Source organism: Myiozetetes cayanensis, unplaced genomic scaffold, assembly GCF_022539395.1.
Source record: "Myiozetetes cayanensis isolate MyiCay16 unplaced genomic scaffold, myiCay2020 scf3, whole genome shotgun sequence".
Classification (NCBI taxonomy): Eukaryota; Metazoa; Chordata; class Aves; order Passeriformes; family Tyrannidae; genus Myiozetetes; species Myiozetetes cayanensis.
Window position 1 is genome coordinate 67,315,571 of NW_026087521.1, and position 26,177 is coordinate 67,341,747.

At 42.2% G+C, this 26,177-nt stretch overlaps 1 protein-coding gene across 2 annotated transcripts; it reads right to left on the reverse strand.

The window, feature by feature from the left end:
• Positions 1–10,681: 10,681 nt before the first annotated feature.
• BPGM (bisphosphoglycerate mutase) lies at positions 10,682–25,952 on the reverse strand. 2 transcript variants are annotated; one of them, XM_050323390.1, is made up of 4 exons: positions 25,827–25,952; positions 24,752–24,844; positions 21,789–22,444; positions 10,682–13,934 (listed from the first exon to the last, which is right to left on the reverse strand). In XM_050323390.1, the coding sequence occupies exons 3-4, from the start codon at positions 22,387–22,389 to the stop codon at positions 13,756–13,758; spliced, it is 780 nt and encodes a 259-aa protein (XP_050179347.1). In that variant the 5' UTR covers positions 22,390–22,444; positions 24,752–24,844; positions 25,827–25,952; the 3' UTR covers positions 10,682–13,755. The 2 variants fall into 2 exon arrangements, with proteins under 2 accessions (XP_050179347.1, XP_050179348.1); XM_050323391.1 differs by lacking the exon at positions 25,827–25,952 and adding an exon at positions 24,953–25,649.
• Positions 25,953–26,177: the final 225 nt, after the last annotated feature.

The following is a 26,177-nucleotide window of genomic DNA, read 5'->3' on the forward strand; positions in this document are numbered from 1 at the left end:
TATGACAAATAAGAAGCAGAGCGAGATGCTAAGAAAGACATGGAAATGTTCAAAAAATGCCAAGTATTTTTGTAGCAGATTACAAAAGCTTTTTTTTCCCTCCTTTTTTTGTCCTTACAAAATGTTTTTCTTTGGACAAAGAAGCATGGACTTAAAACTGAGTTTTCTCATGTTTTCTTAGACCATATTCTATCAAAAAAGAACCTTAGGAAAATCCACTTCCCAGAATAATTTCCATTTTTTATAAAGATAGTATTAGTACCCCAAAGTTGTGGTTTCTCATTTCTTTTTTTTTTTAAATGCATGAAAAAACACTTTTGTCTTCTGAAATACTCTAAGGAGAAAAAAAACATTCAGCTCTTCACAATAGTAGCATGTGCTGTTTTTTTGAAATATGCTTGCTCCTGCCAGCTTTTTATAGAACTAAACACATCTAAGCTTGTTGCAGGGCTAGAAGGGAGACTTACAAGCCACACAGGAGGTGGTAGGAGGATTGCTCTTTCTGCAGCAGTAGACAGCTTGCACACCTCGAACTGATTTATAATCTCTTTTATCTCAATAAATATCTATGTATTTAGTGAAATGAGGTCTCTGACTCATGTTTGCTTGGATTCTTGCTGTCAGACTATACTGCCTTTATGGTCACGTATGGGGAAGAGGTACATGTATTCATTATCTTACGGTCTTTGGGGAAATACTTGTCATCTCCACCTACTAATTTTCTGCCTTGTTTTATGTGGAAAATGGGATCATTAGTCAGGCACCATGCTGGTGTCCCTGATACACTCTGAATACCCTTAAGTTCCTACAAGGGTGAAGGATTCAGAAGTTGTTCCTAATCACCTATGATGCTAATCTCTAACTTTGAATGAAGCAGCCCCCAAGCCCCTGCATAAATCATAGAGTCATAGAAGGGTTTGGCTTGGAAGCACTAAGGAAACTTGCCAGCCTGACCATTCAGGAGCCACTCTGGCAGTCACACTCCCATCATCAGACTTTCACTGCTGGCACTGAAGCCCCTTCACAGTAGATATCTCCAGTGAGCCAACGGGTTCCCCACTTGACTCCCTACACACCCCACTCAGACAGTCAGACCGGATTTCCTTACTGGTTTGACCCCAGGCTTCCCACAGCAGATTCTTGGATGTCTCAATCCATAAAGCAATTTCCTGGAACAGTAACACAGAAATAGCTCAAGTTAGTGCCTCCGAGGAGGGACCCCCAGCAGAGGAATGCCTTGGCTTTTATCCCATCACGGTTGAAGTGCACGGAAGTCTCCTTCATCCTCTCGAATAGTCATCTTCTGATTGTCCAGTTCCCTGGTTAGGCCACAGGTCCCCATGCCCTTTGTTGTACAAACGGTCAGCAGTTCACAGCCTCTTGTCTTGGGCTCCCACCCAGAGCTCAATCTGCAGCTAGAAACTGCAGCTGCCCCTAAGCCACCTGCACTAAATGTTTTTGACAGAAGGGACCTTAAAGACTATAGAGTTCCAACCCCCTTGCCATAGGCAAGGACAGCTTCCACTAAACAGGTTGCTCAAAGCCCTATCCAGCCCCACCTCCAGGGATGGGGCATCCACAGCTTCTCTGGGCAACCTGTTCCAGTGCCTCACCAACCTGACAGCAAAGAATTTCTTCCTAATATATAAACTAAACCATTACCCTTTGTCCTGTCACTATCTGCCCTTGTAAATAAATAGCCTCTCTCCATCTCCATGTAGGCTCCCTTCAGGTACTGGAAGGCTGCGATTAGGTCACCTCCAGGCCATCTTTGTTCCTGACTGAACAATCCCAATTCTCAGCCTTTCCTCATAGGAGAGGTGTTCTGTCTTTCTAAGCATCTTGGTGGCCTCCTCCGGACTCACTCCAGCAGGTCAGTATCTTTCCTGTGCTGGGGACCCCAGAGCTGGATGCAGTACTCCAGGTGGGGTCTCTGGGCACAGACACAGAAAACCAGGCAATTTTGTGGAGTAACAGTAGTGTATTCAGGATGTATGATCTTACATTACAGTTACTGTTACATATAAGACAAAGTGCATATTTATATAAAGTGCATATTTATATATGCATGTGCACATGCACATATATACCCACATATGTATGTGGGTGCACATATATATATAGAATTTTAATATCAAAAATTTTCTAGCATTGAATGTCTAGAAATATTAACCCTAGAAGAAAGCACAAATAGAGAGTAAGCTTGCAAATGGTATTATTTTTTTCTCTCAGGCTTGCAAATAGAGGTAATTTTAATTCTGTCTTTCCATTGTATTTTTAGGTCACCAGTGTCACATTTAACAGTGCTGTGAATGTGGCAACATTGCCATACATGTTTTATGAACTCTAAAGATCCAGAGTATTAGTGACCCAATCTGAAGACTCATTTCTAGTTTGTAAGAAGTTTCTTGTACAGTCATGTCATGGATTGACACAGGGCAGCTTGTGAATGTTTGTTCATTAATGTCATCAATCTCCAAATTTGTCTCCAAAAAACAAAATCACCAAACAGATGATTGAGATATTGCTGTCAGGAAGACTTGAGCTTTCATCATTTGAAATCTCTCTTACCTGTCCATACACAGCCGCTGACAGGCTCAGCTGCATTAAGGAAGCAGTTCTAAAGGGATCAGTGGGGTCACAACTGAGCTCTTAATTATCAGATGCATCCAATTAAGCTGTCTGCAAAATAATGATTGGATGTTGACATTAATACTGTATGTTTTACAGTTACAATTGCATGAATAAAGCTGTAATACATTAATTTCCTGAGTCCGTTTTATTTACTTCAAGTGATTTGAGTTTGAGAAACATAACTGGAAAAGCACAATAAAAACATATTTCTTAGTGGTTTGCCCAGGTTTGCTATGAAGTTGAAATCTAGACATTGGTCAAATGAGTTTTTTATCAGTACTGGTCATAGGTCTTTCCTTTTTACTTTAATTTCCTGTTACATTTCTATTTAGAATTTGAAATTGTCTGTCCCTTGCGGTTGCTCTACTTCAATAAGAGATATTTATGTGGGCATTTTCTGGAATTTAAGTATGCAGGTCTAAATTTTTTGACAACTGTTCAGATTGCAGCTTTCATCACCATAATTCTGTAAAATATTTAACACTCCAATAATAAAAAAGTCCAGTTCCCTCCACCTTGACCCATCTCTCCAGCATAACTTGTTGGAGACTATAGCAAATGAAAACCAAAATCCTGTAAAGCGTTTGACTTTCTAAGAAAAAATGTGGATCTGTTTCTTTCCTGAGTCACACTGTATTTACCCTAACGTAATTCTTCTCACTTGTGCAATCATGGCCTGAAACCAGGAGGAGGGTCATGTGAAGCATATGAAGCTGCAAGGCATACTCAAAGCTGGCCCTGGATGAGGTGGAAGAGAAGATGAAGTCATACACAACACAAAGTTTGCTGGCTCATCATCTTTATCAACAGCAAAATGCAGCTTTGGCGCAAATGACAAAATAGTGCATAAATGTAGCCATCCATGGGTTTGTCTGCATGCTATGTGTACCACCTATCAAAATCAACTCTGCAACTTGGAAACTACGTCTAATCAGGCATGGTGATGCTTCTTTGCAGATACAGGTTTCTGTGAAGTACATCCTAAATCAGACTGGAACTCACACTGGAGCTCCTGGAGTCACTAGAGAGAAGCAAATAGTGGGAAGCCACCATTAATCTCACCTAAATGAAATGTCTAAAATAGGTCTGATGACTCACATCCTAAAAAGGACTGTTAGTCCCTCTTGTCAATAAAAGGAGCCAAGGGAGCGCCTTGCTCAAATGGGGATATTATACTGCAGAGCTGTACAAAGAGCTGAGTTAAAGCCTGTTCCATCAGTTCCCCTTTGTAAGGAAAACAGTATCATCAGGAACATGCCCTGAAGTGCTGCATCAAAAAAGGCAGAAACTTGTCCTCCAGTTCTAAATTTGTATCATGGTTGTTTAAATTGAGCTTGAAAAAGTTCCTGGCCATTTACAACACCTTTACAAAGACTTGTGAGAATGCTCTTCATGACTACTGCACAGCTGGAAGTGGTCAGACTGGCCAATTGTGGGCTGTTTTCGGACACACATTTATTTTTATGAATGGGCTCTGGAAGAGACACAGCTGGCACCTACAGCATGATCCTACCAATGCAATATAAATTGCCACTGAAGACTTCTGAGCTTTATCTCTACAATTTTTACATTTAAAAAAATTATTATTACAGTTCCTGTAGTAAGAATGAGGGACCACAAATACAATTAGTATATATGGATTTCTTCATCATGGCTGCAGGGATCTCTGCCTTCTAGGGGCAGTGGGCAACACACACTTCTGCCTCAGCAGAAATCCTCCTGGAAAGGATCACTGCACACAGCTTATAACTACACAAACAGTGTGCCACACCAGAGTGGTCTGTCTCTGGTTTGCCCACAGGGATCTCTACTGCCAGAACTGGGGCCCACGCTGCTGCAACAGGGAGACTCTGATTTTGATATCAAGAGATGAGAAACATGGACATGGATTCTGTCCACTCTTCTGTTATATCATTACACCCAAAAGTGTTTCTTGTGCTATTCACTCATCTACAGGGGCCCATACAAAACCTCCTTTTGCTCACTGAGTAGCAGTATATCTGCAGACTGGGTGACTGTTGACATGATTGTGGTGTGACACATACTCTCACAAAGCAAGCAAAGGCTACGGTGGCAATTGGGGTACTGGGGCCACATGTGCATGGGTGAAGGGACAAGAAACTCCATTTTAAAACCAATGAATCTTTTAAGCACATTGCAAAATTAAAATGAACAAAACTTTTGTAAACAGAAAGTGAGGCAGAAATCTCAAGCTTTCTCAGAAACCTCATTTTATTACTCAGAGCTCCATTAGTTTGACGAAGAGGTTAGAATTCAGAATTATTCAGGCTTTGCAATGTCTAGCCCTCTTCCTGTTTGTCCATCCAGGCTGCTGTCTTTAAGGGCCCTCCTAGGAAACTAGCAAGAAACATGCTGACAAGATATGAAGGCTGCATTTCAAAGTCTGCTCTTTATTTCTGCATCCAGGGGAAAAAAGAGTTGTGGAAAGTCTGGCCCTCTCCCTCTGCAGTCAGCAGGACTCACACTATTTGCTGCCAGGAAAACAAGGATCAGGATCCCAGGCTATAATAATCAAGGTGAACGCAACAAAACATGAGTTCTAAGAGCTAGATCCACTATTGTGCTTTCAGTCAGGAGTTCTGTAGTCATCAGTGGACATGTTGAACACATGAGGGCTCAGCAACTTGTCTAGCAACCGGACCTCCCTCACGTCATCCTTTTCCCACACGCTGTCTTGGAGAACTGGACAAGATCACATATTCCCACTCTTGGCATGCAGTAGACAGCTCTTCAAGTGACCTGGTTTACAAAAATGCTGAGTTCACTGGAAATTACTGTGCATAACATATTTGAAAACAGGGACATTGGAGGCAAACCTACTAAACACCTTTTGAACCAAGACCAAATAACCAGGCTTTATGAAGCCTTTTTTCTCATCTCCATGAAAACCAAATCAAAGCTATGTAAAACTGCAAAATAGATTGCATAGTGTTTTGACAGCTCTTATCCTTTTCAGAGTACAGGCATATGTAATATAGCACCTCTAATATTTCTGTAATGGATTTTTCCATTTGTTAACCAATTTGTCTTCATTCCTGGCACACTACCCTTGAACCCTGAAAGAACTGACATCAAGTAGCGCCTGTATGATCCTTTTTTTAGGGATATCATTAACAAAAGACCTGATCCATGAGGTGGTGAACAACCACAAATCTCACCAGCAGTGGCAGAGGCACAGACTGGTGTTCAGCAAGCCACAACAGTAAAGAGTCATTGGTCGCATAGCACTGCTGAGCCCATGCACACCAGAAATCCATTGCAACAGCCCATCAAGTCATAGCACCCTCCTACTACCTCCAATAGATCTGCCATGCAAGTAGCTCCACCATTGTCAGCTACAAAAAAATGCTGTGCATGAGCAGCCACTCGTGGGAGACAGTTTCACTGGAATAAAGAAAGAAGAGGAGAAGCAGATAAAAATTATTAAGAGGAACACAGGTCACAATGTTTCTCTCATGTGGGTGACTTTTTCCAGCTAAAATATAAAAATCCTTGTTTTCCCCTGTGCATCATAGGAATACAGACAGGACTGTAAAATATAAAGTGTGATCCATCTTGAAATCCATACCTCAGCACAGCACTTCTCAGGCTTTTTCAGATATATCTCCCTCTTAGACCTATTCCACACTTGACCCTGTCTCCTCCTATCTATGCACCTCTTATAAGCAGCTCTGAAGCTGGCAGGGCACACCACTGAAGAAGGTGTCATGGAAGAATGCTATATGGGAGCTGCTGGATGAGGTACTTTGTGGTTGGATATAGAAATGTAGGGGAGGATCACATCAGGGGACAGGACAAAACCACAAACTTGAGAAGATGTGAGAAATACAGTAGCCAATGGTACCACTGAGAGCCAGGTGGGACTCCTCAAACAAACATGAAGGACCATGTGAGTCTTCAGACAACTGGCATTTGTTTCTTTATTACACAGACAGCAGCTTTCTATGGAAAATGTTTTGGCACTTGCTGGTGTTCACTTTTTTTAATTTATGTCCTGTTCTGAACAAAGATGCCAGTATTTCAGGTGGATTCTAACCAAATTTGATTAATATTTTCCAAGCTGAGAAAACAATCCCAAAATCCAAGCTGCTATGGACTTTGAGTTACTAAGGTGGCAGAAGGGAAGGACAGAGTAGCTAATAAGGAACTAGAGGAAAATAGGATATAAAGCATTTTGAGGGTCTCTCCTCATCTGGAAAACCCTAACATGTAAGAGAGAAGAATGCACCATACCTTGAAAAAATTAGTACAAGAGTATCTGAAATCAGATTCCTGAAATACAAGGCCCCTTTCAAGTTCTGTTGTTTGGGGTTCTTTTTTTTAACTTATTTGGCATGTGCTCCTTCTCTCATGCAACACTGACTATTCTAGTGAAGCTGTTTATGCAATACAAAAGTAGGACTAATTGACAGTCTGTACAAGCGACCCTAAATGATGATTGCAATTTATTCCACACCAGAACTAAGTCATCTTCGCACCATTTTTTAAACTATAGTGTGGCACTGGCAGAGATAAAATGTGCTGTCGTTCAGAAGAGGTTAATTAAAGCTTGCTGTCCCCATATGCACACAGAAGTGTAAAATTGGTCCCATTTTCCTGCATACACTTAACCACAATGCACTTGCTCCCCCTGCTGCCCACTTGCATTTCTACCGTTGCAATTTCTGCAAGAGCAATTGCTTTCCCTTTAGGGACAGTTATAAATATTTATGCTTGCTTTCTCACTCCTATCATAGCCAGTATCACTGCCTTCCAGAGAGATCCCAGAAAAAAAACAATCTAGAGAACTAGCTCCGCTTTATTTACAGTACATTAGAGTTACTGAGAGCTTGACAAGTGTCTGTCAGGAAAGCAGGATTCACTAGGTAGTTAACTCCTCAGCAAAGCATCCTAAATTTAGGTTATGGGATTCACTGCACATGCACATTCCTGCTTTCCAGCACTTCTGCTAGACTATCACCAGAAACAAGGAGAAAAAAATGTCCTTCATTAAAAGAAACAGGCACTTCCACTAAACAGCTCTGGCAGCACCAGGGTGCTTCATGTGTATTCAGTTGCGCTGCTTGCTCCAAATGGCTAGAGATGACCAACGTGGAAGATGGTAGCAAAGTACTGCCTAGCTTCTCTGAGGCCAACAGCAACCAAAACATAAGCATGTGCTGTCACTGGACTTATACTGCTTTTCTGAAGAGAGAGCAAGAATTTCTTCCACCTAATTAATGTGTACCAATACTTTCAAGCAAGTGCCAGACAGACGGTGAGGAAAATGGTGTGCTGAAGGGGGAGATGGAGGAGACCCAAGGAAAAACATGGCTATTGTAAATGAAGCATATGCTTGCCCGGGGTCCTGTTAGGACTGCCTCCTAAGCCTGATAGAGTAACTGCAGCATCTATATTACCATCTCCAACTGAGCTGTGGGTCAAAGCCCACTCCTTTCAAAATAGCCATCAGACATCTTCAGGCCTCTTCATTGCACTGGGTGGGACTTCACAGCACCGCAAAATCCACAGTCTGGTATCTGCTGCCCTCCTCTGCTCTGTCAGCATAACAGGAAGAACTAGAACAGGGAGCCTTTTCCCCTTCCTTCTGTAGAGTGGGGACACAACCTGGCTGCTAAATTCTGCTAGAATAGCTCCAGGAAGGCCTGAGTGTTGACTAACAAGCTAATAGGGCAGCAGGAGAGAGGAGTGCCATGTCACAGCCATTCTGCTCTCTATGTGATGTTGAATCCCTTTTGTATTTACCAATGTCCAGAACTTTCAGCAACCATAATAAAAGGAAGAGGTAGCAAAACCTGTTTGGCACAGCTCTCAAAGGCAGATGCCTTCTTTCCAAATCCTTCTGCAGTTCTTCATTTCCATCACTAGTCTGCTCCTACCTAGCTCTGAATCTTCTTGAGCGGCTGAGTTGCCATTTAACTTCCTTTCCTTCCCATGGGAATTTAAGACTGAGAAGATAGTAGCACCAGCACAGAAGACAGACAAGGTGTCATTTATTATGGACTTTGAGAACTATCAGCTCTGAAACAGGGTGATCATAAACTTGTGGAGGCAGAGCCAGATTAGTTTAATATTCAGCTGGCATTCAGACACTTTCCAAAGACTTACCATAGACTAAAATTTCCATTAAAAAACCCCCCAAAGTGAGAATTTTGAAAATGTGACTAGGTAGAGACAGTCTCTCCTCAGGCTATGTGGAGCAAGTTCAAAGCAAAGTCCTTGGCAAAAAAGTATGTCGGACTGAAACCAAGCCAGTCTTCAGATGGTTTTCTCCCAGCACAGGAAACAGTGGACACAACTCTGGAACAGTCTGAGGTGTTACAAAGGCAGAGAAAAGTACAAAAGACGAATGGGGGAAAGGATGGAATTCACCTTAAAACACCAATAGAATTTTGAATTGGCTGTAAGCCACATTAACTGCAAAGTGTTAAATATCAGTACACAAATGGCTCAGAAAGATCTGCTCCATTCCCCACTCACTGTCAACACAATCACAAGACCTCTGAGATCAAGTCCAACCCTTGATCCACTACCACTGTGGTTACGAGACCATGGCACTAAGTGCCACATCCAGTCTCTTCTTAAAAATCTCCAGGGATGGAGAATCCACCACTTCCCTGGGCAGTCCCTTCCAATGCCTGACTACCCTCTCTGTAAACAATTTCTTCCTAATATCCAACCTAAACCTCCCCTGGCAGAGCTTAAGACCATGCCCTCTTGTCTTACTGATAGCTGCCTGGGAGAAGAGACCAACCCCCACCCAGGTACAACTTCCTCTCAGGGAGTTGTAGAGAGTGATGAGGTCTCCCCTGAGCCTCCTCTTCTCCAGACTAAACAACCCCAGCTCCCTCAGCCTCTCCTCACAGGACTTGTGCTCAAGTCCCTTCACCAGCCTCGTTGCTCTTCTCTGAACCTGCTCCAGCACCTCAATGTCTTTCCTGAACTGAGGGGCCCAGAACTGGACACAGCACTCCAGGTGACGCCTCACCAGCACTGAGTACAGGGGAAGAATCATTTCCCTGCTCCTGCTGGCCATGCTATTCCTGATACAGGCCAGGATGCCATTGGCCTTCTTGGCCACCTGAGCACACTCCTGGCTCATGTTAGCTTTCTGTGGATCCAAACTCACAGGTCCCTTTCTGCCTGGAAAGACCAGTATCGGTTTCTTCAGTATGCATTGATTTTAAGCCACACTGCTGTGTCTTCCCACTTCTATTTGAATGTTCACCTTTTAGGACCTTCGTGCTACCTCCCATTACCCCAGCATCCAAGGCCTTCTGTGTGAAGGTCAGTAACAAAAGACAGTCCTCAGCAGGCTTACAGTTCCTTGTGCTTGTCATTCGAGTTACAACTCTGCTTGGCATCAGAGTACTTTGAAAACTGAAGAGGATGACTTGGTCTCCAGAAGCTAGAATTTTAAACACATCATCAAAAAGTAACGCTTCTTATTAAAGTGAAAAGCAAGCATGGGGAACAGCAAGCATTTGTTTAGATTCACTGTTCTGGAACTAAATCTTCATTATTCCCAAGCAAACGTCCCCATGCTTTGGAACAGGTATGTACTCCCTCCAGCCCAATTATTTACATGTAAACATGGAGGTATGTTGACTCTAACACTATTTTAGCCCAATTGAAGGATGATGTGCAATCAAGAACAGTTTCAGGAGTGTGGAACCCTGAAGGTTGTAGCATTTCAGGTTTCAGGAGGAATGCCAGCAGAGCATTTTGGGAAATGAAGTCTCAGGGACTGCGAAACACATGCGCAGTGAAGTGCCTTGCTGGGATTGGTCAAGAAGGTCACATGTTATGACGTGTTACAATTTGAAACCACTATTTAAGCTTTTGTCTCTCTCCATAAAGGATCTTCTGTTATACATCACATTGGTGTCTTCCTGGTCCATGCAGACTTCTTATTTATTATATTAATAATATTGCCACAGAAGGTCACTTTTATTTAGTTATCAGCCCTGAAAAGGAGACAAAGGGGATGGGAGTAGAAGGAAAAAAAGACTGAAGTCAAGTTGAATTCTATTTCAGATTAATTTATTGTGCTAGAAAGAACCTGCCAGCTACTCCATATTTACAAAGGTTTTCAAGAGGATCTAGAGCTATTACTGTTACTGAACCACAAATTAAAAATGCATAAACAAATCAAATTAACCACATCCATTATGTTAACTGTAAAATATCAGTTACCTTATAGGATTTTGAGGCATACTCAAATATGGGGAAAATGCTTCCCAACCACTGATCTCTAAAGTCACCAGCAAGACTCTCATGTCTCCCTCTCATGTAGCTATGCCTGAAGATCAGCAATCCTTATGCCACTGTTGATGGAAGTTGGTTTCTGTTCTTCAATATACATGTTTTATGAATCAGGATTTTAATTAAAAGGTTATTCAGAACAAAGCATTGCAAGGTGTTAAAATAATCTTAAGGAGCACAATGAAATCCCCAGTTGGTTCCATCTGATAATTTTGCGAGGTGTTATTGCTGCCAGATATGCATGTAAAACTCTGTCATCACTCTGGAGTCACAATCAAGTCAAACTTCCCAGGGCACTGTCACTATTCACATCTCAAGCAGCATTGTAAAAACAGCATCACCTGAAAACATCACATTAGCGTTCTTTTGTTACTCTCCATGACTCTTTGAAAGGATGTTTTGATCAATTTTATCCATTCAGCTGCAAGATATAATAATGCTCTCCAAATTTACTTGTCTACCTTACCTTTCCATTGCCCAGAAGAGAGCATGGGTTCTCTAAGAGAAGGGGAAGAGAGAGCATATCTCCCAGTTTAGCTGGTTTCATTTCCACATATATTCCAGCTGCACATCAAGTTCTGAAGAAGTTCTACACTACAATACCATAATGCCAAAGGGATATGGACATGGCCTGTATGCTCACATCTGGATGCATGCAGTTTCCACTGACAACAGGTGGCTCTGCTAGTCTTGTTTACAAGTCTACAGTAACTCTTACTTGATATTAAACTTTACACATTATATAATGTTTGGGGAAGAATTTAATCACTTGAGTGCCAGTGGCCCTTCTCAGGGTATTCACAGGTGAACATTTGCTGATCAACAATCTAACTCTGTCACACTGACTTGTAAAGTATTAACTAAGATTCAGAGTTACTCTACACTCAGAAAACTAAAAACCCATAAATGAGTAAGTCAGTATCAAATAAAGTAGCAGAAAAGCTGCTAAAAGTATTTCAGAGGGAAAAAAAAAAACCACCACCACACCACACTGAAAAAACCCCTTTCTTGTACAAAGAAAGAGGAAACCTACCAGCTTTACATTCGAAAGAGAAACATGAAATTTTGTTCCTACTGCAGGGGCTACAAAAACAAAACCAAAGAGAAGCCCAAGCATAATTCATGCAAGAGAAATTGCCTTCTAGCAAGAAATCTTTTATCAATTATGTACTACAGTACTCTGACCTGGCATCAGACCTGGAAAGTCTTGCTCGACATATCAGGAAGACTGTCAGAGGCACAAAACACTGTCAACATTGCTCTCCTCAAAACAAAAAAACATCCTCTCACAAAGCAAGTTACAGAGCTGCTCACTGCAAAGCAGCACGTACCCTAGGACTGTAAAAGTTTATACTATCATCATACCAAGGAAATTCTCATTAACATCAATATTTGTACCTGGGCCATGCTGAGAACACATTCAGCTCTAACAGCACACATACAAATGACACCCATGTCAGTATGCAAGCTCAGAATCAAGATGCTCAGTTGTTGTGACAGTGGGTCAGATATAAATTTTAGTAACAGTATCATATTTGCAAGTAACACTAAGAGCAAATCTTCAAAAGTGGAATTATCCTGATGCTTGTGTACATAAAGAGAACATCAGAGTGCCATACATGCTACATGACACCCAACCACAGTGTGAACTGATCAAAATCAGTGCCAAAAAACAGCAAGGTCAGACTCAGGTTTGGCAGAATATCCCTCCCTACAAGCACAATGGCTGAATGAGCTGTACCCAGTAACACTTCTTACCTGCCTCATACATCTCTTCCAGCCCTTCAGAGAATTTGATACAGATAATGCCACAGTAATATTACTGTAAAACATATTTATCAGGATATCTTTGTAACTCAGGAAAGCTTGGGGGGGGAGTCCTATATCCAGTTTTATTGATATATATATACACACATATATATACACACACATATACACACATATTCAGTTTTAATGAATTATTCTAATAACTTGACTAAGGGATGATCAAACCTCTAGTAAATGTTACAGAAGTGTTTCAAAAGTATTCAGGTACCTCACTAAGAGCTCCAATATAATTTAAACACTGAGCAGGAAACTTCTTTTGTGTACTTAAGTCTGAGTTAGATACTATTACTGCAAGCCAGCAAAATGCAGTCATGCTAGGCTTTGCAGAGATTTTGGAGGAAAAGGAATTCCATCTAGATTCCTTTAAAAAAATGGAATATACTGTAATAAAAGACAAATATGATATATAACAGAACATCTCTACAAAATTCTCTGTATCATGCATGGCCATGGAAGACTCAAAATAACAAAAGGCAGAGAGTTGTCCAACTGGAAGTGTTCTGAAAGACTGAGGGAAACCCATTCAGAACAAATTGTCATTGCTGCTGACATAGAAGAATCACCATTGATAACAGAGTTATCTGATGCCACTTTGACAATGAGAAAGTTTTAGCACCTATAACAACCTGGACTTAATTAGTCCAGTAAGCTGGTGCTTTTCTCTTTAACAGATTAGGACTGATTGTTGGTAGCCGAAAATAACACATCCCTTTTTTTCCTGTACTGGGCCATCCTCAGTCCCAGATCTGGGGTAGACTGCTTTACAAGTTTCCATTACCTGAATCATCTTTTCATTTCTGTTTTCAGTACTGATAACCTCATATTGTGATCCAAAGTCCAGTTTTTGAAAAGGCAAAGGGTTAAGCTATTAACCTGAGACTCAACAATTGTCCCTTCTAATTATTTAGTGCCTGAAATTGAGACATTCACACAGTGCAACCTAGCAGTCATACATATATTGTCACTTACTACCACACTTTGAACACAGCTGTGTTAGTCAGTGGCCTTTTACTTCTCAACAGATTTTACTTTCCCTTGATCTTCCACTTTTTTGATGGCAGCTTGGATAGCTTCTTGATCACCCAGAAACTGGTGAGGGCCCAGAGGGTGCAAATTCTCATCAAATTCAAGAAGTATGGGCACACCAGTGGGGAGAGTAACATTGATGATGTCCTCATCGGAGATGCCTGCCAAAGGAAAAACACAGAGTTACACCTACAGCTTCCTAGTTGCCTATTGCCTTATTTCTGAGATTAGATAATCTTAATAACAGTCAAGGACACATTCCAGACTCCATCAACACCATCAGCTACTCAAGTATCAATTCCCAGCTAGGCCATAGCTTGGTTAGTGCTTTAGGAACAGCTAAAGGAGAGAATTCTCATGGAGGTGAAGTGAGTTTCTTAATTTTTTCAGCCTACACATGTGAAAAAAAGAGATTGCCCTGGAGACTATACTGTTCCTTTAATACAGAACATGGAGGTCAACAGGTTCTCCTCCACAGTTTCCCAATTCATGCATCACAAAAGATGATTAGAGTCCACATGTGCTACTCCAACATGAAATAACCTCTGCTAAATAACCAATACACACAGCCTCTTAAAAAAGGCAGAATACCAAGTTTAATTTTTCTCTTCAATTTTCTATGTGAAGCTTCTCACACAAGCTGTCTTAAAAGACAGTATTTAATTCTTCTACTGTAAGGATCACTCTTTGCCTACATATAATTTCTCATTAGCAAGTTTACAGCAGTGTCAACAGTACTCTTCTCTGAATTACTACATACAGGATACTCATTTGCACTTTCAAACGAGGGAATGGGGAAGAAAAAGGAAAGAAGTCAACTTCACAGCTTAGAGTATTTTCCACTTCACTAAAAGAATGTACACCTGGAGAAATTTTATTTTAGTCAGATGTGCTTAATTAAAATATTCTGAAGGCCCTGATCTCAATGAAATGGCTGGTTACTTTTACATCAAACACAAAAGTCTCCAGAGACTCCAACTGAATTTTGAGACCAAACATCCTAATAAAGTTTTCACAGAAGGTCTAAATAGTTGCATAAAGAAGCAGTGATTGCTAAAGATATTTTCATAGACAATTGGGCAAAAGAAAGTTAGTGTCACTGGGTATGTCAATATTTCTTTTTTCCTCCCCTTTGTAGAAGTACTGAGGCCACAGCAGCAGCCTGCTGTTGTAAAGCAGGACAGCTTTGAGCAATCCACACTTAGAAAATGCACACAATCAAGCTTCTTAAGCAATGACACCACATAAACTAGACCAAGGTGCACCAACAAAACATTCCCTTGATCAGATGACAAAACAGATGGTTCTCAGAATACATGGGTGCAAATTTACCAGTGATTTTTACATTAGGTGGAAAAGCAGAGCCAGCACATTAACAAGAAAACCCACACTAGTGAAGCCACTCAGCCACAGTAGGACAACAACAGGTCAGAAAAACCAGAACTAATCATGAGGTAGAAAGACTACACAAGCATGCAACTTCTGCAGTGATCTACTCTTGCTTAGATTATCACAAGCACTTAGGTTAGCCCTGAGTTTCAGAAAGGCATGGAGCACCAGAAATAAACCCTTTCAAAAAACTTACACGTTGTTACAATATTGAACATCAGTCCTTTAAAAAAATTCACACTGTGACAATTTAAGCAATCCTTGCATACAAGGGATACTCAGCTGTTGTAGGCCAAAGAATTAGACCTACAGATACTCAAGGAGTATCTAAAATTTTAAACCATCACAGAAATAAACAGGAAAAATACTGAGTTTGCTTACCAAGCATAAGCACAATTCTCAAGGACTTTGAAATAAGAGCTCAGGCAGTTTGCTTGTTTTGTAAACCAAGGATTCTTAAACATCAGATTTTAACAACATACATGTCACCATGTATCTACAGAGAATCTGTGCCTAAGAAGTGTTCTGTCCAGCTCTCAGATTCAGCCTCCCAGACTAAACCATTTGTATATACATAAAGCAGATGAAGTCATGCAGGACAGCTCAGGCAACTCATATGTGGTCATGACCTATGATATTTAAAAGGTTTTTCCTCTGGAGTGGAATAAACAAAACTAGCTGTAGCTACACTGATTCAGAAATGCATTTTACTGGTTTTTTACAGAACACAAAGTGACCACAAATGTCAGCTAGTATTGATTTACAAAGCAAAACAGTGCAGTCTAGGATAAACATGCTGCAGCAAGCACAATGGCTTTCTCAGGATTTTTCCTCCTACAGAAGTGTTGCCTCACAGCCAGAAGTATGGAAACACAAGCTGAAGTCAGAAGAAAATTCTAAAGAAACAACAGCATCCTGTGGTTTTATCTCAGCACAAGTAGAGTATTTGTAAAACATTTCTCTTCGTCAGGAAGCAAGAAGCTGAGCGGGATTGTCACACAAACTCTTCTGTTGCAGGGAGAGTTCGCCAGCCCAGGAGGCCAGGAGACCAGTGAAGGGTTTACAGCTCACACTCCACCCATTGCAACTGCAAGCCAACTGCTATCCAGTTACTTCATATGCTGTAACTCAAACCAGCTGACCTTTTCTTCCACTTCATCCAAGGCGGTCTGTGTCACAGCCTGTCATATCTCACAGGGAAGAAGGGTGAAATGAGGGCAAGGTCTCAACTGTTGACTACAAGGTGCAACAGGAAATAAGATCACTGAAGAATCAACACTCTTCCCTCCCCAGTTTAATCCCAAAGCCCGGGTCTCAGCACTGCTGAAGGGTTGCTAGAAGCAGTCTTTACCCAAGAAGGTTTAAAACCCTGGTCCTACCTACTTACAGCCGTGACAACCCACTGGCATTACTGAAATACCTGGGATGACTTCCTCAGGATCCCAGATAAAATGCTGACTGAGCAACTACATTCCTCAAGTGGACATCTCCCATGTTCTCTCACAGTCACCTATTAAACACTGTCCCTTAACAGCAGCTGAACAGCAGGAAGCAGTTTGGTACATGAACATTGTAATAATTTGGTGCGGCAATAATTACAAAAAAGACCATTGAAAATCCCATTCAGAATTCTTTCCCAGCTGACTTACACTCCATTTAATTGAACTGAGTGATCAAACCCACAGAGACCAGAAATATCTCAGTGCAACTTTAAGAATTCACCTTTATCTGATAGCCCAGGAAGTGCTTTGAAATATTCATAACCTGGAAAGTCTTACAGAGGACTGATTTTGAGCACCTGCAGCCAGCTTCTATAAAGGCTGGTTCAGCTTCTCCTTCCCTCTCACCTGCTCTTACCAAGTTCCTTCCTTCTATTCTTCTGGTTGGAGCAACACAAAAACCACATCAGCTATTGAGAATAACTACACCCCTCTTCCCCTGCATGCCAACTACACTTGAGGCCAGATGATTCATTCAATAAAACACAGAAGATCATATGCATAAATTCAGCCACAGTGGACTTCCTCTAGAACTAGTGCTCTGTAATTGAGATGCAAATCATAGCATCATTCCCACATGCTTAATGAAAATACTGAAGCTTTACCCTAGTAAGTTAAATATTCAGAGCCAATTTCTGTCCTTCCTATAGGCTAAGGAGAACCTAACTTCAACAAGGCAGAGGAGGGAAGTAAGCAGTGTTAGAATCTGGCCTTTGGTCTTTACAGAATGTTAGCTTGTTGTGCAGATTTTAAGGAAAGAAAGAAGATGGAGGGCTACAACCATGGCTGCAGCATATCATCTACATTTTTTTCATCCTTATGTCTGCCAAGATTTGCCACATCTATATTAGGTTTGCATGGCAAGGTTTCGGTAGCGGGGGGCTACAGTAGGGCACCAAAAAGAATTATGGGAGGTTGACCCTGGCTGGATACCAGGTACCCACAAAGCTGCTCTATCACACCCCTCCCCAGCAGGATGGGAGAGGAGAAGAAATAGGAAAAAAACTTCTGGGTCAAGAGAAAAGCAGTTTATTAAAGCACAAGCAAAGGCCAAGCACAGAAGTGAAGGAAAACAAAGGATTTATTCTGTACTTCCTATTAGCAGGTGATGTTCAATCTATTCCCACTAATTAGGGCTTCAGTATCATAGTAGTTGCTCCTGTGTCATTACAAATGACCCTCTTCCTTTTTCTTAGCTTTGACTGCTGAGCAGACATCCTATGGTTAGGAATATCTTACTTAGGAATAGCTTACTGGGGGACAATGCTGGAGAGACAGCCTTGATGCTCTGGGAGCACTGCTCAGCAATGGCCAAAATACAGGCCAAGTTAACTTGCAAAAAGGCTCAACAAGCTCACAAGAAATAAGCAGCAGAAGCACACAGAAAAGACTGGGATGGATGACAGTGAGAACAAGACCACCTCATTTCAACAGCATTGAATTGTTAGATCTCAAGTTGTTTTCTGTAACTGCACTCAGACACCACAGGCACATAAGTAGTATTTCCTTAAGAAAGTCAAGCAGCAGTAAAATAATCTTAAGAAGCCCTCAACACAATCCACACCGGGTTGCACAATGTGTAGCTCCAGCATGTAAACCACTAGAATATACTGCACAAGTATCACACTTCAGAGTAGTGCAAGAAAGCAAAATCCTGAGGGCACTGCTCTACTGCTCTCCCTGCCACAAACCGACAAAACCAGCATGAGGCCTTCACAGTCACCACATTCTACCTGCAAGCCCAGTTCCAGAGATCTGTCCCAGCTCTGTGACAACCAGTTAAGCCTAGTGATTGCAACATCTGCATCTTCAAGAGACCAGGTAACTCCTCTCCTCTGTTTTTAAGCCTGAGCATGACAAGGCTCAGTGAGCACCACACCATATCTAAGAGATGACAACCTTTCAACAGGTTGGAAACTCTAAGAATCAGGCCTTCCACAGGACCTGTCTTGAAGTACTTGAGAAGACCAGTCCTCAGGATCAAATGGTTGGGAGGAAAGAAAGAAGCTGAGACAGCCCACTAAGTCACCTGGTAACTCAGTCCATTGGACTGGGTCTCCAGTTAGTACTTCAATACAAACAGGGCAAGGTGGTCAAAAGTATTACACTAATGTCTTCACAATGGGATACTGCTAAAAGATTTCCAATCTGAAACACAAGTTATTAGATAAAGAGAAAACTATTCCTCCAAGGAACAAGTAAGTCAGCTGTAAATATATCCTGTGCATCTAGGATGCATATTTAGCATGGCAAATCCTATAGGCATTGCATACACCTTAATGATGGCCCTCCTCTGTGCACTGAGAAAACAAGACCAAAATCCAAACCCATTGTTAGCACAATACTCTGTTCTGATGACTGCATGCAAGCAGAACTCCATTTCCAGCTCTTCACTATTTTTGGAGTATCGCAGGCCTTTTCCAAAAAAATACCTCCTTGAAATAATAACTTCAAGGATACTCTGAAGTCTTTCAGAAAAAAAAAAGAAATCAGAGTGAAACACTTAGAATTGTTTCATCAGACCAAACTGAATGAAAACATTCATATTTACTGCCATTTCATCTTGGAAGATGTAGCTTAGAAACTTAAAGTTAACTCTATGACTAAACCATTCAAGTAGTCATGTAGTCATGAAGGATTGTTGCTTGAAGCATTTGGAGCCCAGTTTTCAAAATGCCAAAAAAAAGAAAGAAAAATGGTTCCAGCTAAGCTAGAGAGGCCTAGAAAATTCCACTCAAGTATAGGATATACTAAGCTTATAAAAAAAATTCACAAAGTCCATTTCACATTGGATGCTATAAATACAGTAGACTGCAAAACTTTAAGCATTCTTGAATCAGGTCCAACTCCAGCAAGACTCCAAAGTAACTCACAACCTTTCAGGAGAGAAGGGGAGGGACAGCCAGCAATGCAGACAAGGAACTCTTAGACCCAGCTAAGGAGCTCTTAAATAAAAAGTAAAATTAAAAACAATAATAATCATTAAAAAATAAGCAGGTTGAAATAATAGGGGTCTCTGTTCATGCTACCCTTCAGGCCAGTTCTTCAGTAATCCAATCTCCACTACATAAACAGCAGGAGAGCCAGCAGGTATCTGGCAATGCTTCTCTGGGGTAGCTGATGGACAGTCCTTAGTCAACAGAAGATCCTCTGCCAAGGATTTCTCATATTTCCCTGTGCAAGCATATGCTGGGAGGGTCAAGCACTGTAAGACAGACAAAACATAGCTTTTTTACTTTGGTTGAGTGTGGGCAGTCCTAGAAAAGGTTTAACAGTTGTCCCAAAGAAAAGTTCTGCATCATTGTTGCTCTCTACCTTAATGCAGCAAAGAGTCCATACTAACTCCAAAGGAACCTTTACCAGTTCCTGGTGCTGTCAGCTTCAGCCTCAGTGCATGCCTGCACAGAATGTGGCCCAGGGGCTCTGCTGAAGCCATGGTCACCTGTCAGCATTTCACCCCCAAAGGGCCTGTCCATTATAGTTTCATGGAACTGGTTCAGTTCTTGGGGTGCAGAGGAGACACTGTGGTTGTAGTTCCCCCTCTCCCTTCTTCCTTTGCAATTTTTATCATTTCACAGTGTGGACAACCACCTCTGAGAAAAAAGTGGAACTGACTGAACCAGCATTCCTCCTTCATCCTGGACCCCGGGACTCACAGCCTTTCTAGTTCCAGAAGCCATTCATTTCTCAGGTGTCTGATTTATGCTACAGCATCAGCTGTCCTCACTGTTCCAACATGGGCAAATGCAAAAGGTACTCAGCAGTCAGAGCCATAGGGGCACATAACAAAAGATTTCATAACTAAAAAAAAAAATTGAGTAGACACAATCCAGTCTGTGCGTACTTGCAACTACAACTCCAGTAGGCTCTATTAACACATATATAATCACTAAACTTAAATTACATAATTTCTTTGTGGGCAGAGGAGATTTATTTAATCTAATATATTCCATCTTCCAGTTTAGGATGACCTAGAAGCCATGAGATGAAAGAAGAAGGAGGGGGGAAGAATCTAACAATGAATAGGAAGTGATTTATCTTTAAGTCAATTCCCAAATAAGATGTTTCCAAGCCCAGCTCTGGGATCCTCAGCACAAGAAAGACATGGATCTGCTGGAGCAGGACCAGAGGTGGGCCACAAAAATGATTAGAGGTATGAAGCACATCTCCTATGTGGAAAGGCTGAGAGACTTGGGGTTGTTAAGTTTGGAGAAGAGAAGGCTCCTGAGGGCCTCTAAAAAAGATGAGTACAGACTTTTTATCAGGGTCTGCTGCAATAGGACAAGGGGTAATGATTTTAAAATAAAAGACAGTAGATTCAGACTAGATATAAGGATGAAAAATTTTATGATGAGGTTGGTAAAACACTGGAACACGTTCACCAGAGAGATAGCAGGTGCTCCATCCCTGTGGAGACATTCAAGCCCAGTTTGGATAGGCTCTGACCAACTTAATCTAGTCGAATATGTCCCTGTTTATTGCAGGGGGTTGGAGCAGATGGCCTTTAATGGTATCTCCCAATGCAAACATAAATAAGCAACCTTATGTTAAACTACCAACTTGGCTGTTTACTGGTATGCGTTTTCCATATTGGGAAAAAAGCTTTAGCAAGCACCTACTCTCTGCAGAACTCTCTGGTACACAACTTTTAAGTAAAAAATTATGAGGAATGAAGCCTCAAAAGTGATGCACCACGGTAATACTATAGAAGATCTTCCACAAACCAAGTCAATCACTTTTTATTCTACTGTGTTACAGCAATGCTTGTTTAATAAACAGATGATTTCAAACCTGACAAAACAACTGAATAAATCAAAAAATAATTGAGCCTGAAGAGTTTTTATCTATCTAGACCAACCACAAAATTAGTTTGAATACAGTAGTTTCAAATGAACAATGAGAAACAAGAAGAAAGCATCTGGCCCTTTTCTTAAATACTTTAACCTAACTAATTCTCCCTGCTTCCACATGCCCCAGTTTGATTCATGCTCAACTTTTTATTTACTCCTTGGAGACTAGAAACATTACATCCTGGCCCAGATAAGTAACACACATTACAGAACAAGATATAAAACTCCAAGCCACGGAGTAAGGAGCAGACAGGTAGACCAATAAAAAGACTCTTACCTTCAACGTGTTTCAGCAACGCCCTGCTGCTGTTACCATGAGCAGAGATAAGAATCATTTTGCCACTTTTTAGTTCTGGCACTATCTTTTCATTCCAATAGGGAAGCAGTCTATCAAGCACATCTTTTAGACTTTCAGCTTTTGGGAGATTATCCTGAGAGACATCACTGCATTTATAGCGGCGATCATTGTATATCACTTCATAGTAAGGGTGAGATTCAGATATGGGAGGTGGGGTAACATCATAGCTTCTCCTCCATATTTTTACTTGCTCCTCCCCGTGATTCAGAGCCATTTCTGCTCTGTTGAGCCCGATCAGTGCACCATAGTGACGCTCATTCAGCCGCCAGGAACTCTGAATGGGGACCCACTCTTGGCCCATCTCTTCCAGGATCAGCCATGCAGTCTGGATGGAGCGGCTCAGTACAGAGGTGAAGACTAGGTCAAACTCAAATCCCAGTGCTTTAAGGTGTTTGCCACAGTTCTGAGCTTCCTTTATCCCATCACTGCTCAGCTTCTGGTCCACCCAGCTGCAGAAGCGATTCTCCTTGGTCCAGGCTCCTTCCCCATGTCTTAAGAGAATAAGCCTATACTTAGACATTTTGTTTGCAGCTTAGCACAGCTGGCAACTTGGTCTGGCATCTAATAGTGATGATCTGGACAAAAACACGAGACAGATACATCAAACATCCCACAGATAATGCATAATATGTCAGCAAAAAGTAAACAACTATCAGAATCAGAACAACCAAAGAAACAAGTGTTTGCTGAGTATGTTTTTACATTTGAAGCCTCCTGGTTTTGAATTCCTCCCATTCTCGTGTAGGAAGAGAAGCACCATACTCCACCCAGCTTGTTGCAACTAGCCCACTTAACCAAGTACTTAGGAGCAGATTTGTACAAGCTGTTCCAGGCTACAAGTTTCACTCAAGTGTTTTAACAGAGCCTGACTCAGTATCACAGGCTGCCAGAGAAGCAGATCTCACTCTCATCAGTGAACTCAGAAGTGACACATGGAGCTCAAGCACACAAGGTCTTCTGAGATCCACGCTGGCTCTGAGGGAATGCAGGCACAGACAGCAACTGTGGCCCTCAGCCAGAGGAGCTGGAGAGCAGGACTGCAGAACTGGAAATGGCTCTGTATAATATGTTGCCTCATAACCCCATCCTGTCCTGCTCCAGTCTCTGGCTGATTTTTCTGCAGGCCACCTCCTCCATCATTCCTCCACACTCAAGTGTGACAACACATACACTCTGGGATGCAATATACAGCTAGCAAGTTCTCATTTCACTGAATCTAGAAGTGACCTCACAAATTATTCCATCCCCTTCCTGACTTTCAAATATATTGTTCCTCTTTTGCCTATGAAGTACAATGCCAGTTTCTCAAGGACCAGGATTAATGTTTTTACTTTTGCAGTAGGCAAAAAAGGCCTGTTTGTTGTCCTCAGTAAATAAGAGGTATGCATTCATAACGTCTAACAGTACCTTGCTCTGCTCTTGCTGACCAAGCAACACTACCCCTGGACTGTCTTCAGCGAGAGATACATTTTGACCACTGGTCAAAAGGGTCTGCAAGGTGGTCAAACATCTTCTAAGTAGATTATGCGATGCCAGAAAAGTCCATCTAACACAGCACTGCAACTCAAAGACCCACCTGATCACTCTGACCTGAGAAACAGGCTAGATTGCAATGGACAGAGTAGGGGGGAAAAAATATAAAAATAAAGCTCTACACACTGGAGGCACTGCTGTATATTCAGATGAATATTAAGAGCTTTTAAAACCATGAGCACTGGGAGACTGAGGTCCAATTTCTGCACATCCAACCCTAGACTAGATATCCATAAGAGACACACTTAAGGGAGCTCCCATCAAATTAGCTGCTTCAATTACACTCCAAGTGTCTCAAATCCAGGCCCACTGTGACCCTGAATCAGGTCAGCAGGATGGGATAGGCCCATTGCATGCTGGGTTTTGGGAAACACCCAGCACAATATTAGCGCTCATTGTTACCAGACTTTCAAAAAGTGTCTAGAAAAGCTCACTTAATTAACAGACTCAGTAATTTAATCTTGACTGTAACAGCACCTTAATTGTCCTAATTTCATCTCACAAAGGACACTATGCAAAATCTCCCCAGTTTTAATTTCTGCCTAATGGTACATCTTCAGAATTAAAAAGCCTTTGAGGACTGAGATTTTTTACAGAATATAATGACGTATTGTCTGACACACAATAGACAGTTAATAAATACAAAGAAAAGTCTTACTTCATGCAAGGGGGTAGGGGCAAAATTTGTGTATGGTATGGAACATCTCAGACAAAACCCCCTGCATGCTCCATTTTTTCCACTCATAACAATCAGTTGCACATTAAGCAAAGAAATCAACTATTGCTAGGATTCAAGTGTCATGTCACATCACACACAAAACTAAACTACACCTTTTAAGATCCCAGGTTTATAACAAAAACAAGTGTCAGATAAACCACTCTGACTTTAGATGGAAATGCTTTCTCCAACGTCCCACAGATATGATTAAAAAATTACAGGTGTCCATAGCATGAACTACTACAAACAAAATAGTCCCAGAGAAAAGTATCTCTGCAGATACAATCAATTAGTCTGAACAATAAGGTATTATCTACAGGAACAGACTGATATTTCACAAAATCAAATTAAGACCCAACCAAAAAACCAAGGCCCAACATTAGAGGAGGTGCACAAGTCTGGTTGGTACTTTTGGCCAAAAACTATAAAAAACTTAATGAATATTTAAAAAGTTATACAAAGGCCTAATATCATCTGAAGACCATGAACTCCATTTCAGTTACATAAAACATAGCATCAAACAAATTTAGAAAGGATTGGCAGTTAGAGAGTTGTTTTAAATATCAGTCCACTTATGGAAGCATTTAAGCTGGAAAGCCTTAGAGCAACACATGGAAATAATCTTACTCACCTTTCCTATGGCAAAGGAATAGCCTACACAAATTCCACCACAGACTCAAGAGCTGCTTTATATAGAGGCCACCACACACTCTTGTCTGATTACCTGCAGAGAAAGAATAAACACCGAGCACTCACAGGAAGGGATCACAACTGCAAATGGCTATGCCAACCATCATTTCCTCTCAGAGCTGTAAGAAATTTTAACACACACCTCTTGTATGCGCTGGGAAAGCCACCAAATTTCTTCTCCCAAGATGTGAACAAACAGTTCCTGCCTTTCCAACAAGAGAAGGTTTCTTGCCTCCCAGATGCCCGGGGATATGATTTCCTCCCCCAGATTTGTTTAGACTACAATTACCATAGCTTTAATGTGAAGAAATCTACTGAAATCCCTGGGATAGCAAGGAGGCTACAGACAGCAGACCTGAACCCAGCACACAGGCACTGAAACAGGTTGCCCAGAGAAGCTGTGGATGCCCCACCGCTGGAGATGTTCAAGACCAGGCTGGTTAGAGCTCTCAGCAATCTGCTCTAGTTGGAGGTGTCCCTGCCCATAGCAGTGCGGCTGGAAAGGTCCCTTCTTTAAGGTCCCCTCCAACGCAAACCATTCTACAGTAGAATAGAAACACGAGCATAGGACAGCAGCGTACACTGCTAACGTAATATCTTACACCGGCAGAGCTTTTGGCCAAGCACAGTTTTAAGGTCAAACTACCAGAAGTTCCAGGGCTCCTGCTGTGGCCCTTTATAAGGTCCCTGTACGGTGCACCTGCGTCTCTCGGCCTTCCCAGAGCACGGAGAGGCTCACCCAGAAGTAGGGCAGCACCTCCCGGGCGCACGCAAACACGGGCTGCTGCCTGCGCGGAGCAACGATTCGCACACAAACACATCAACACGCACACACGAGATTCCTCACCGCCACGACCCTCTCAGGAAGCCACTGCCTGCCCAGGGGTGCAAAATACTACCCTTCCCCTCGACGAAGCGCCGGAACAACCCTTCCGAGGAAGCCACTCCTCAGCCGCTCCCGCAGAGAGCCTCCCCGAGCCCAGGGTCATTGCACCTCCTCCCCCACAGCCTCTCACCGTGCTTGTCCCTGGCTCCAGAGACTTATCGGCCTACACCCAAGCCGCCTTAAGGGGACCGCTGAAGTCACGGCCACCCAACCGAGAGAGGGGTGGACCGCGCATCTTAATACGGCCACGGCGGCCGCGCGGAGCTGGGGGAGCCCGATTGGCTGCTCGAGAGGATGGGCACTTCCCTCAGCCAATGAGAGCGGGCCTGTGGGCGGTACCACGCTGGCTCCAGGCGTGCCGGGCCACGCGCCGCGCCGGGCAGCTCCCAGCGCTCCCGTGCCTGCTCGGGGCTCGGGGTTAACCAGCCTCTCCTGTTGCGGAAATTCTGGCCTCCGAAGGCTGGTCGATTTTCCGCGAGGG